The following is an 11,390-nucleotide window of genomic DNA, read 5'->3' on the forward strand; positions in this document are numbered from 1 at the left end:
ATGGCTGGATTCTTGGATTTGCACACTCATTCGCTCTCTAAAACCAAACCCGAGAGGAAGGGCATGGCCGAGGGTGGGGATGTCCTAAAATATTCCAGAGTATTTGAGTAGGAAGAGAAGTTTACAGTATTGTTCTCACTGGGGGCGGTGTGGAGCCCTGGAGCGAGGCTCCTCCGCACAGCGAAAGAAGGGTGTGTGCGCTGCGCCCGGGGTGTGAGTGTTGGGTGCGGGGGCAGGAAGAGGAGGGAGGAGAAGGGGTGGGGTGAGCGGAGGCCCTGACACCGGCCCAGGCTCCTCCTGCCTCCCCCGCTCCCCGCCCCCACTTACTAAGGCGCCCAGCCCGCGGCGCTCTGCTCACTGGCCGCGCGTCCCCGCCAGCCGAGCGCCCCCGCCAGCCGAGCACCCCCGCCTGCCGAGCGTCCCCGCCGCGCCTCCTGTCACGGTGAGTTCCGCCCGCCGGTCCCGGGCGGTCCCCAGCCCCAGACCCCGCGCCCGTGGAAACCCCCGCATCGGCGGCTCTGGCTCGCCCGGCTGGCTTCGCCGGGTGTCCCGGGCGCCGGGGGGCCTGGTCGAGGATCAGCTGCAGATGGGGAGGTATCTGGGCCACACCCCGGCTTGGCGAGCAGCGTCCCCGACCCGCCCCGGCGCGACCCCCCAGATCCTCGCGGGGGGGGCGGGAGGGAGCCCTTGTCCTTCACTACTGTACCTCCGTTTTGGTTGACCCGGGGTCTGCTCTCTCCTACCTTTCGGTTTATCTTTTTTTACACCCACTTTCCTACTTTTCGACTAGTCTCCCCAGTTACCCGAACCCCCGCTTCTGGCCCCCTGTCCTGGCCGGCGTATTTCTTTGTGTGCTCCGGCTGCAGGCTGACCTCTGTCCAGATGTTCGTAGCCACCTCCTAGATGGACGGCCCGTGCAGGCTCGGGGAGGGCTGGCGGTTTCCCTACCCAAAGGACACCCCTCAGCCCCTCTCCCCGATGCTTCAGGTTGGGCTTCCTGTTGTTTGTCTGCTAGACGGGAAGGTTCTTACTGCCGACCGAGGGAGGAAAGTCTATCAGTTTTCTTTATAACGCAGTTTTGCTGAGGGGTGGGGGTAAGAGGGGGAGGGAAGCCCATGTGAAACCTGTGTGAAGTGATTTTTGTACTGAAAGGGATCCCTTCTTGCTGTCTTAAACAAGTGGAACTATACAGAGATAGAGGAAGAGCAGGCTTAATGAAGGATCTTCTAACCCAGACTAATCTGTCCCAGTGCAATGAGCTGTAGGTACCTGGTCACAATTTGAGCCTGGCCAGAGGAGGGGCGCTTCCCCCAGGCCTGGATACCACACTCTCTAGCCGCGGCCGGACTCCACCTAACTGAAACCCGGAATCTGCCTTGTTGGGCCGGGATGGTGGGGAAAGCAGAGCAGCAAGCCCCGTGCCAGGCGCAGCCGAGCCCTGGGCCGGACTCTGGAATACATTAAGCCCACCCCCTTCGCTGGGAGCTTTCTGCAGGGCGTGGTTAGCACAAAGGGCTCCCGGATTCTCCTAGTGGAGGCCTGTGACTCAGTTGTAAGCCCATGTGGGTGTGGCCCGGATGGTTCCAGATCCTCTCTGCAGATGGTTCAGACAGAACACTCCCTGAAGGAAAAGGGGAACTGTGCCATCTTAGAGGGCATTTTCCAAGAGGAAGTGAGTCACACCAGGACTTGGCCCGCAACCTGAAGGAGAGGTTTCTTGACTGAACTGTGGGTGAAGACAGCAGTTAGACTGGTAGGGCCGTGGCAGAACTGCTGCTGGGTTATCGGCCTGTATGCCTGCTGGCAGGCTGCCCCGGCTTTATTTGGGCGGTAGCTCTTCCCGTTAAGAGGTTTGCAGTTGCTGCAGATGCTCTTTCCCCTGCAGCCTGAGTTTCAACCTGCAGCAGTGGATTTTTATATCCTGCACCTCAGGTGAGGCCAGGCTCAACACTCTGTCAATGATCTTTGCCTCCAGCGTGTTTCAGCAAATTGCAAAAGGTAATGACAGGCATTAGGGCAGGAATGAGTTCATATAACTCATCTGGAATTTCTTCATCAGCCCTGCCCCCACAGATTCCTCTCCAGTTTCTATTTAATCATCTCTTCCAAATGATGTATTCCTTCCTTGACAGCCAGAAGCTACTTTCTTCACTGGGTCCTTGATATACCATTTGGAGATTATTTTGGTTCTTCAAATTTTCCTGAGGGTCTACTGAGCATAGCACCCTGACTTCTAGGTGATGGTCTTCCCTGGCTTTTCCTGCATACAACATCAGATGGCCCCTTTTCCTTCCATGTCTGGCCCCTGTCCAGCCTCTCCAGCAGCCACTCCAGTGAGGTCAGGCCTTGCGCTAGGTGGAGCTGAGACTGAGTGCCTCCTTGCTTGCCATGGACAGCTCCAAAAATGTGAATTTTTTAGAGCACTACCCACTTGGTATGGCCTTGATCCAGTCTAGTCTTTTAAAGTTGAGGGAAACAATGGAATCCTTTCAGAGTTATAATGTGCAGATTAGCACTCAGAGTGCTGGGAAAGCTAGACTGATCTTTTTATTAGGATCTTTCTTAAGCTTCTCATTTTCCCGGGACTCAACAATTTAGGAATCTCACATCAAAAGCAAAAAGAATGAATTTGCTTATTTTTAACAATTTTCAGCACTTCCTAGCCCTTCAGTGGTTTTAATAGCAGTTGTCACAGTGGCTATTGTTTGCCGTTCTGGTGATGCCTGACAACTCTTCAAGGAAAACTGGATGTACTCTTTTAGGGTAGAGACGGCTTCAGAGTTCTCCTATTGAATTGCATCTGGAGCTTTTCTTTTGCTGCTCACTTTTTTTAGTGGGAAAGTTTTACATTTGGTGAAAGGTGGGAGAGACAGCCTGGATCAGATTCATTGCTTCCACTCACTTCTTCTGAATTTCTTTTAGGGATCAAATCAAGAATGCCTTCTGGGTTCAATTCCCCATCCCACCCCCCCCAATTTTTTTCTTCTTAAATTCCTCAAAGCAAAAGGAAGGAAACCTAAAACACATTTTAGATAACAGATGTTTGTTTTTACCGACATTCTGCCAATTGTTTTCTGGGTGGGCTGTAAGAAAAGTAGGGTATAGACAAGACACAAAAGAGCAAAGCAGATCAGACTTCTTGCTCTTTGGAAGTCTCCTTTTTGAAATTATGGCCTGGATCTGGGCATGGGTCCAGAGCAAACATTTGGTATTACTTAGGAGCAGACACTTTTCTAAGGAGGCCTCCTACTTCCCTGCTACTCCCAGAAGGATCAAAATTTACATTATTGTCAATTTCCTTCTTACTGATTCATTGAGCAGGCTCTGAGGACAGGGTGCTAGCTTATGTGACCCTGCTACTGGAGCCCACAGTTTAGTGTGGAAAGAAACGAACACAGTTAACTAGAATTCAGGACATATTTTAAAATAGTATGACCTTAGCTGGTGAACTCCCCAGAGGCAAGCATCACAGGATAGAGGTGGTGGAGAGCACACCCACGTGTGCCTAACACCGTGACAGGGTCATGCAAAGTAGGTGCTTGGTGAAGGAACAGAAAAAATGGAAAATTGAATTCCCACCACTGTAAATTTGTAAAGCTCAGAATTCTTTTCGGAAGAGAAAACTACACAAAGAAAGACACGTGAGCTTCCACTCTTCAGACCTGTGTAGGAGATACACAGACATCAGAATAAAATGATTCAATAAAAGGTGAGTGAATGATGAATTAGTTAGAGCCTGTGGAGCTCACAGTGAGAGAGCAGTAAAATGGGATAAACCAAAACTCAAGAAAACGGTAAAACTGAGAAGAGAAAGAAAAGTCAGGTCGTGTTGGGTGACCAGACCTGTTTAGCAGGACACACCGTTTTCTCCTCCGCTATGGAATGTACTCTGCTATGGAATGTACTCTGCGGTTCATTCATAGGCCGCCCCTTTCCTGGCCCTTCCCAGCCCTCACCTCCTCCCACAGAGCTCCCAGCCTCAAGGGTTTCAGCCCAGACCCGGTAATCACACCTGCACCTCAGCTCCAGCCAAGGGAATCGTTTGATTGATTCATTCACTCATTAGCAAACACTAAACCACTATTTAGTTGTTAGTGGATAGAACTGAATAATTCACAGTTCTTAACGTAGAGGAACTTAAATCTAAGATAGAGAGACGGGCAAATGATTGGATGGAGTGTTTCAGGTGCCGGAGTAGGCTGTCTGGGTAACAGAGAGGACGCTGCGGCCTCTCAACCCCAGGCCCAAGGCTATCCATTGGAAGTGTTTCCGAGCCAGAAGCTATAGAGTCCCGGGGTGGGACTCTTCTGGGGCGGTGGAAACGGCGAATTCAAGTCCCTGAACTGCTTGCTGCTTTAGTAACCAATGGTCAGTGCTTCTGTCAGCCCAGGCCGGGCAAGCCGCGCCCAAAATGGGAGGGCCGGGCAGGCTGACTCAGTAGGTCAACCGCTGCACTCTGGAAGAGCTGTATGATTCATCCACTAGCCGAAAGAACAGGATTAATCACATCTTCTGCTTTTCCTTCATCTCACTTTAAAACCAGTGTACTTGCTTCACCTTCAAAACGGAATAACTTGCTCGTAGCCCAGGTCAGTGCCCTCAGGGGCCCTGGTTACTGATGAGAGGGTGGTCATCTCTGGTTTTCAAAGCTGTTTTCACTTTCACAACCTTAGATCTCCTGAGTAGCCCCTGATCTACATTCTTATTGCAGAACAAACAGGGAGTCTGTGCTGACTGCGGTGTCCACAGCCCATGTGCTGAGTAAACAGCAGAGGGAGATCCAGTGGGGCAGGAAAGCTCTGTAACTTCATAATGAGCATAGACAATCCCGGGGTGGGTTTGGAGTGACCTGAGTGCTCACTAGAGGAAGACTGGCCTCACTCTCTTGAAGAAGGTATTCAGGGGTGGCCAGGACTTCCTCAGCTTACAAGCTGTATTTCTTAGAGGTTCCTAAATTAGCCTGTTTCCTATTTTAGGGGTCCTTACCCTGCTGTATTCCCTTTCTTACTTCTCTGGCTTTGCAGTGCATTTTCCTTCTGCTCTGCCCTGTGAAGAATGTGAACTAGGTGTCCCACAGCCAGTTCCAGTATCTGGGATCTTTGGGCATTTGTTGTGAAGTGCTCTGCCACTTGAGCTTGGGCACGGGTATTTTTAAACCTCTGTGGTGGCTGACTCCTTTCCTGAGATATTTCAGAACTGGGGTGGGATGCCACAGCCTTCTCCCATAGGTGACTCATTCAGTTCAGTTCTCTTATGTTGCTGGACTTCCAGAGCCAATCCAGGCAAGGCTGACTCCCTCTAAGCCCACTGCCATCTGAAGCCAGATCCTGACTGTGTCAGGAGAGAGGGGAAAGGGTGTGGTTCCCCTGGAATTCATCCCACAGTGGACCTTGAATTGGCTGCTCTCTCCAAGAGAACTGCTTTCCAGATGAATCATGCCAGATTCTGGTTTATAGCATTCTCCAGAGTATAGCATTCTTTGGCATGCTGATTTCTGTACTTTTCTGGGGATTAAGGGGTAGAACTTTTGACTCTTAAAGTGTAATTTTTCAATCCTCATGTTTACCAACTCCACCTTCTCTGTAGCAGACAGCATTTACGGATCTGTGTTGAGTATGCATGTGTCAGCGGAAGGAACCAGACTGAAAGCATGTCTCCGGTTCCTATTGCGACTCTTCAGGGGAAGTTGCCAGCCTCTCCTTCAATCTCTGCTCTAAACTTATTCTTGATGGGTATTTTTGTTTTTTTTTTTTTTTTTTTTTTGAGTGGTATATTACAGTCTCAATTCAAATTCACCTGTTTCCTATCCAGTAGTGATTTTAGGTGGTGTTAGCCAAAGCTACTCCATTCTGGCTGAAGCATGCTCTCCAGTTAAGCAAAATTCATTGGGCTCCTATTAAGTACCAGGCATTGGGTCTTGATGAGACATATGCCCCTAGATTATTATACCTGAATATAATGATCTGACACATCCTTTCCTTTCTTTCTTTTTTTTAAATTAAATTAATTAATTAATTTATTTATTGGCTGTGTTGGGTCTTCGTTGCTGCGGGTGGGCTTTCTCTAGTTGCAGTGAGCGGGGCTACTCTTCGTTGCGGTGCATGGGCTTCCCGCTGCGGTGGCTTCTCTTGTTGCGGAGCACAGGCTCTAGGTGTGTGGGCTTCAGTACTTGTGGCACGCAGTCTCAGTAGTTGTGGCAAACAGGCTTAGTTGCTCCATGGCACGTGGGATCTTCCCAGACCAGGGTTCGAACCCACGTCCCCTGCATTGGTAGGCGGATTCTTAACCACTGCACCACCAGGGACGTCCCTTAACTTTGTTTTAAACTATTCACAATGAAAAGCTCTTCCTTTCCCACTGCACCCCAGACTGTGAGAGTAGCTCTTTTGTCTAGTGCTGCCAAAAGTATATCAGATCCCCAAAGGAATTAGGATATACTATTACTTGTTCCTTCTCAAGGAAGTAGATAATGGGCTTTGGATAGCTTTTATTTGGGTAGGGCAACTGCATGTTACTACCAAAGATGCAAATGTCTTTGTTACAATCAATAACAAGTTCAGAACTTTAGTAAAGAATACATGGTGGGCTTCCCTGGTGGCGCAGTGGTTGAGAGTCCGCCTGCCGATGCAGGGGACACGGGTTCGTGCCCCGGTCCGGGAAGGTCCCACATGCCGCGGAGCGGCTGGGCCCATGAGCCATGGCCGCTGAGCCTGCGCGTCCGGAGCCTCTGCTCCGCAGCGGGAGAGGCCACAACAGTGAGAGGCCTGCGTACAGCAAAAAAAAAAAAAAAAAAAAAAAAAGAATACATGGAATTCCCTGGCGGTCCAGTGGTTAGGACTCAGCACTTTCATTGCAGTGGCCTGTGTTCAGTTCCGGTCGGGGAACTAAGATCCCGCAAGCCACGCAGTGAGGCCAATACATACTCAGGAGACAAAATTCATTTTTAAGCAGATTTCTAAACCCTAGAATGACTGAACAAGGTTACCTAGTTAAGCTTGGAGAGTTGAAGTTTTTATATTAACCAGGCTTGATTGTGTGGGTTGTTGGTATTCAGCCATATCCATAGTGAAGAGTGCCATTTACCAGCGCTAAGAGAAACGGAGAAACGTCTGTTCTTTCAGTAGGTGCTTTGTCAGTTAAAAGGAGGGGCACTGATCTTGCTTTTCCAAATAATTAGTGTTTTTATTCTTCATTAGGTGATTTATGCAAAATTAGCAGGCAACTAGATAAATCCCTTATTCAGAGCACCAATACCTAAACTGCCTATTTCCATCAGCAGGAGGCATAAAACCTGAGTGAACTGGTCCTTATATTCATTGAATTTTACAGCTGAAAAGGACTGAATGAATGAGCTTATCACCCTCTTCCAATCATTCTCAAAAGACTGATAATTCATGTCACTTAAAAGTTAATGTAGGGCTTCCCTGGTGGCGCAGTGGTTGAGGGTCCGCCTGCCAATGCAGGGGACGCGGGTTCGTGCCCCGGTCCGGGAAGATCCTGCATGCCGTGGAGCGGCTGGGCCCGTGAGCCATGGTCACTGAGCCTGCGCGTCCGGAGCCTGTGCTCCGCAGCAGAAGAGGCCACAACAGTGAGAGGCCCGCGTACCGCAAAAAAAAAAAAAAAAAAAAAAAGTTAATGTAAGTTGTTTCTTTACAGCCTTTAATAGGTTCCAACAGACCTCACCAAAATGCCCTCTCAAATGGAACACGCCATGGAAACCATGATGTTCACATTTCACAAGTTTGCTGGGGATAAAGGCTACTTAACAAAGGAGGACCTGAGAGTACTCATGGAAAAGGAGTTCCCTGGATTTTTGGAAGTAAGTGTTGAAAGGCTCAGAAAGAACCAGAACCAGATGTAAAAATCAATGCTTCTGGGCCCTAGTTCCTTTCCCTTCCTCTTTCTAGCCCTTCCCTGTGGAAGTCACTACTAGAAAGGTGTTTTCATTCATTTACTTATTAAACATTATTGAATGCCTACTGTTTGTAAGATACTAGGGGAGGAAACAGAAGGTAAAGAAGACACAGCCCCTGCCCTCAAGGAGCTTACAGTTTGGAAGTGAAATGAGACTACACACAAATCACCATAATGCAAGGTGTTAGAAGGAATCCATCTGGAGTCATCTGTGTCCATTGAGACAGAGTTGCAGGAAAGAAGGTCTTTCACCAGAGTAATCAACCAGGTTGCCTTGTTGCCCTCGGGTCCATAAACCTGGCACTGGAGGTACCACATCCTGGTCACATCCACTTTGAGCAACTTGAATCTCCCTTCTTGAATTAAATCCCTTTAGATAAAGGCTTTAAAATTTTTTTCCAACACTGCTCTAAAGCAACGGTGTCAAGTATCTGCTGAATGAGTGCCAAGCGGCACTCCAGAAATAACTTCTTTTCACATTGAAAATGCAATGAGACAGGAGCACAGTTTGAGCTTATGCCTCACCTTTGACAGATCGAGGGGTCCGTGAAGACCAGAAGAGGATCTGCCATGAGCTCAGATACATCACTCAGGACATTAGGCAACAAGGCACAGTTGCCCTTTTACATCATAGGCCCTCAAGAGACGGCTGTTGCGTTTCACTGAAGGTGAAACATTGCCTAACAAAATATTAGATTGAAATGCAGGCCCTTCTCTCCCTGCCACAGCCAGAGTCATTTGAAGGGATCAGTACTGTGTTTGGTGTGCATTAGCCTCTAAAGGGTGAAGGGAGGAGATGGTAAAAGACAGGGTTCTGCCTCTTGTCATCTCCTGGTAAACAGCATTAATCAAGCCCCTGACTCCTGACTCATTAAACATAGGGTTTTGTAGTACATGATGATTTACATGTTATCAATACCAGTCAGATAAACAGATATAAATAGCTTCACTAGTATCTCAGAGCTGCAGTTACCACAATTCTATCCCAGAATGAGTTAGAGGATACAGCTGTTCTGCTTTTGTACAGTTCTGTGATAGAGCCCCAGACCAGGACCCTAACTGGGAAGGTTGCTTCAGCTTTCTGTACCTCAGTTCCTGCCTCTGGAAAATGAGAGGCTGGACATGATTATCTCCAAGACCACTTTCACTTTCTGTGACCCTTCCAGGCAAGCATAAAATTCAAGGACAAAATGTGCTCATTGTAAACCTGCCCATCACACAAACAAAGGCGTCTACTTCTGAACACTCATTAATTGTGTTGTCGCATAAGTTAGAAGCCAGGATGATATCACATGAGACGAAGATCCTTCCTCCCTAAAGGCTTTGTGGCTTGGTAAACATAAAGTGTTCAGTACCAAGTACTGAACATGGCAGTATAATTTATTCTAAGCATGGGGTCATAATTCCAAGCACACCCACACTCGCTGCATTCACAGATCGTTTTGTTTCTAAAGTTGACCGCTTACGTCATCCAAATTTCACTCCTGACCACGGCCAGGAAGCTGGGGTTAAGGCCAGAATTAACTGAAACCCACCAAAAGCAGATGTAGCTGCATAGACAGGTTATAGTTGATTGCTTAGGGCGTGTAGGAGATGCTGCTTTACCTTAAGGGATTTCTGAGTGCAGTTTATAAACATCCAGCACACTTGAGACACTGAGTATCAGTTCCCTCACTCATTTATACAATCAATGAAATTCATAAATATTTTACCTGAGTCCTTTAACACCTGTAAAGGGCCATATTTCCCTCTGGTTGATGGCATGGACCCTACAGGAGAAACCACACTTGCCCACTTCTAAGCATCATCACTACGAAAAGGAATGATCAAGCCAATCACCTTGAAAACAGAGTAAAAGAAAAAACAAAGGGGATCTTACCTGCTCATCTTAGTTCCATGTATTCATGCTAGGCATTGAGAATCATGGGGAGTTTTATAACTCCATCACACATACTGCTTTTGAAGTACATCCAGTGTAAAACAAAGAGTACATCCAGCAAAGAGTATAGGATGGCATAGATTGACCAACTTATTAAGAACAGAAGCAATCTTAGAAACACTCTAGTCCAACCTCAATTCTTAGTTGTTACACGAAGGCCCACCAAGCTGTGTGACTTACTCTAGGTCACCTGGCTAATATGTTATGAAGCCACCCTAGACTGGCCTCAGCTGTGCCAAGAAATGAGGACCATCTGCCTGAACTCTTTAAACCTAACACACCCCAGGGAATCATTAACACCTCTTTAAAATCCATAGAACAATGATCTGAAAGTTACTCCCTAAATAATCGCATGAGGTCTTTCATAGGAGTTTCCTTCTTTAAGGACTTGACCATGCTCTCAGGAATGAAAGCTTGTCAAGAGAATATAAGTTTAAACTAAAAAATGGGGGAATTTGGGGTGGTTCTCAGACAGAATTTTGTGATTTTGAAAATTGTAACAGTTGGACTGTAAGTAAAGCATGTCAGAAGGGCATGCTGGTTTCTAAGTGGACTGAGAGTTCAGAGTCGTGAGTCTCCCTTCTCTGGCACTGAATCTCCTCTTTCTAGAAATAGGCTGTTTCTAGTCCCTGAGTTATAAAAAAGAATGGAGTTATATAAAAGAGTGCCATGGAAACCTCTTTCCTAGCTTGAAATAAATATGAATTTACTGAAATGCTCCCTCAAAGCAGAAAAATACATTTAGACGACCTCCAAAGATCACTATGACCTAAAGCAAGAATTCAAATAATTAGGAGATTATATATATAGCTGTCAGCAGTACAAATCAAAGAAGCTCATCATTGCAACCATTGACTCGTATTTCTTGCCTCTGTCTTTTTTTTTCAGAATCAAAAAGACCCTCTGGCTGTGGACAAAATAATGAAGGACCTGGACCAGTGCCGAGACGGCAAAGTGGGCTTCCAGAGCTTCTTTTCACTAATCGCTGGGCTCACCATCGCGTGCAATGACTATTTTGTAGTACACATGAAGCAGAAGGGAAAGAAGTAGGCAGCACTGAGCAATTACTCCCGCCCTGATAAGAATTCTCATAAAGGGTCACTTAAGGAATCTGCCCCACAGCTACCCCTGTATAAGGATTTCCTGAGCAGACTGGGACCCTTAGAAAATGTACAAATAAAATCCAGCTCCACCTTGAGAAGCAGAGAAAGAAAAGTCAATTAAAGCCAGATAAGCTTTTGATTTTTATATTGCTTGCATCCCCTTGCCCTCAATAAACAAATTCCTTTTTTAGTTCTGAATTTGAGACAGAATGTTTGTTCTTCTTCAGAAATGTTTGTTCCCTGCTTCATTCACAAAGAGCCCACATGCCCTTAAGCATCTAGCGCAAGGCAGAGCTCTTTCCACAGAACCTGCAAAATGGGAAAGCACTCTCCACTCAGGCTTGGAGTCTAACTTCTCAAATTGATCTGCCCTGTAGCTGTTCCTAGCTGAAGGACAACAACTCCAAGGATTAAAAGAAGGCACTTCAGGGTAT

At 47.2% G+C, this 11,390-nt stretch overlaps 1 protein-coding gene across 1 annotated transcript; it reads left to right on the top strand.

Moving 5' to 3' along the window:
- Positions 1–284: 284 nt before the first annotated feature.
- Positions 285–11,154, top strand: S100A10 (S100 calcium binding protein A10). Its single transcript, XM_019919543.3, has 3 exons — positions 285–442; positions 7,657–7,819; positions 10,742–11,154. The coding sequence occupies exons 2-3, from the start codon at positions 7,688–7,690 to the stop codon at positions 10,901–10,903; spliced, it is 294 nt and encodes a 97-aa protein (XP_019775102.1). The 5' UTR covers positions 285–442; positions 7,657–7,687; the 3' UTR covers positions 10,904–11,154.
- The last annotated feature ends 236 nt before the right edge of the window (positions 11,155–11,390 follow it).

The sequence above is a fragment of the Tursiops truncatus genome, chromosome 1, assembly GCF_011762595.2.
Source record: "Tursiops truncatus isolate mTurTru1 chromosome 1, mTurTru1.mat.Y, whole genome shotgun sequence".
Taxonomy (NCBI): domain Eukaryota; kingdom Metazoa; phylum Chordata; class Mammalia; order Artiodactyla; family Delphinidae; genus Tursiops; species Tursiops truncatus.

Excerpts from the sequence above, each read along its gene's own strand:
- S100A10 (XM_019919543.3), top strand. The coding sequence starts at position 7,688 with ATGCCCTCTCAAATGGAACACGCCATGGAAACCATGATGTTCACATTT. Across the intron at positions 7,820-10,741 it reads AGTTCCCTGGATTTTTGGAA|AATCAAAAAGACCCTCTGGC; the intron begins GTAAGTGTTGAA and ends TTTTTTTTTCAG.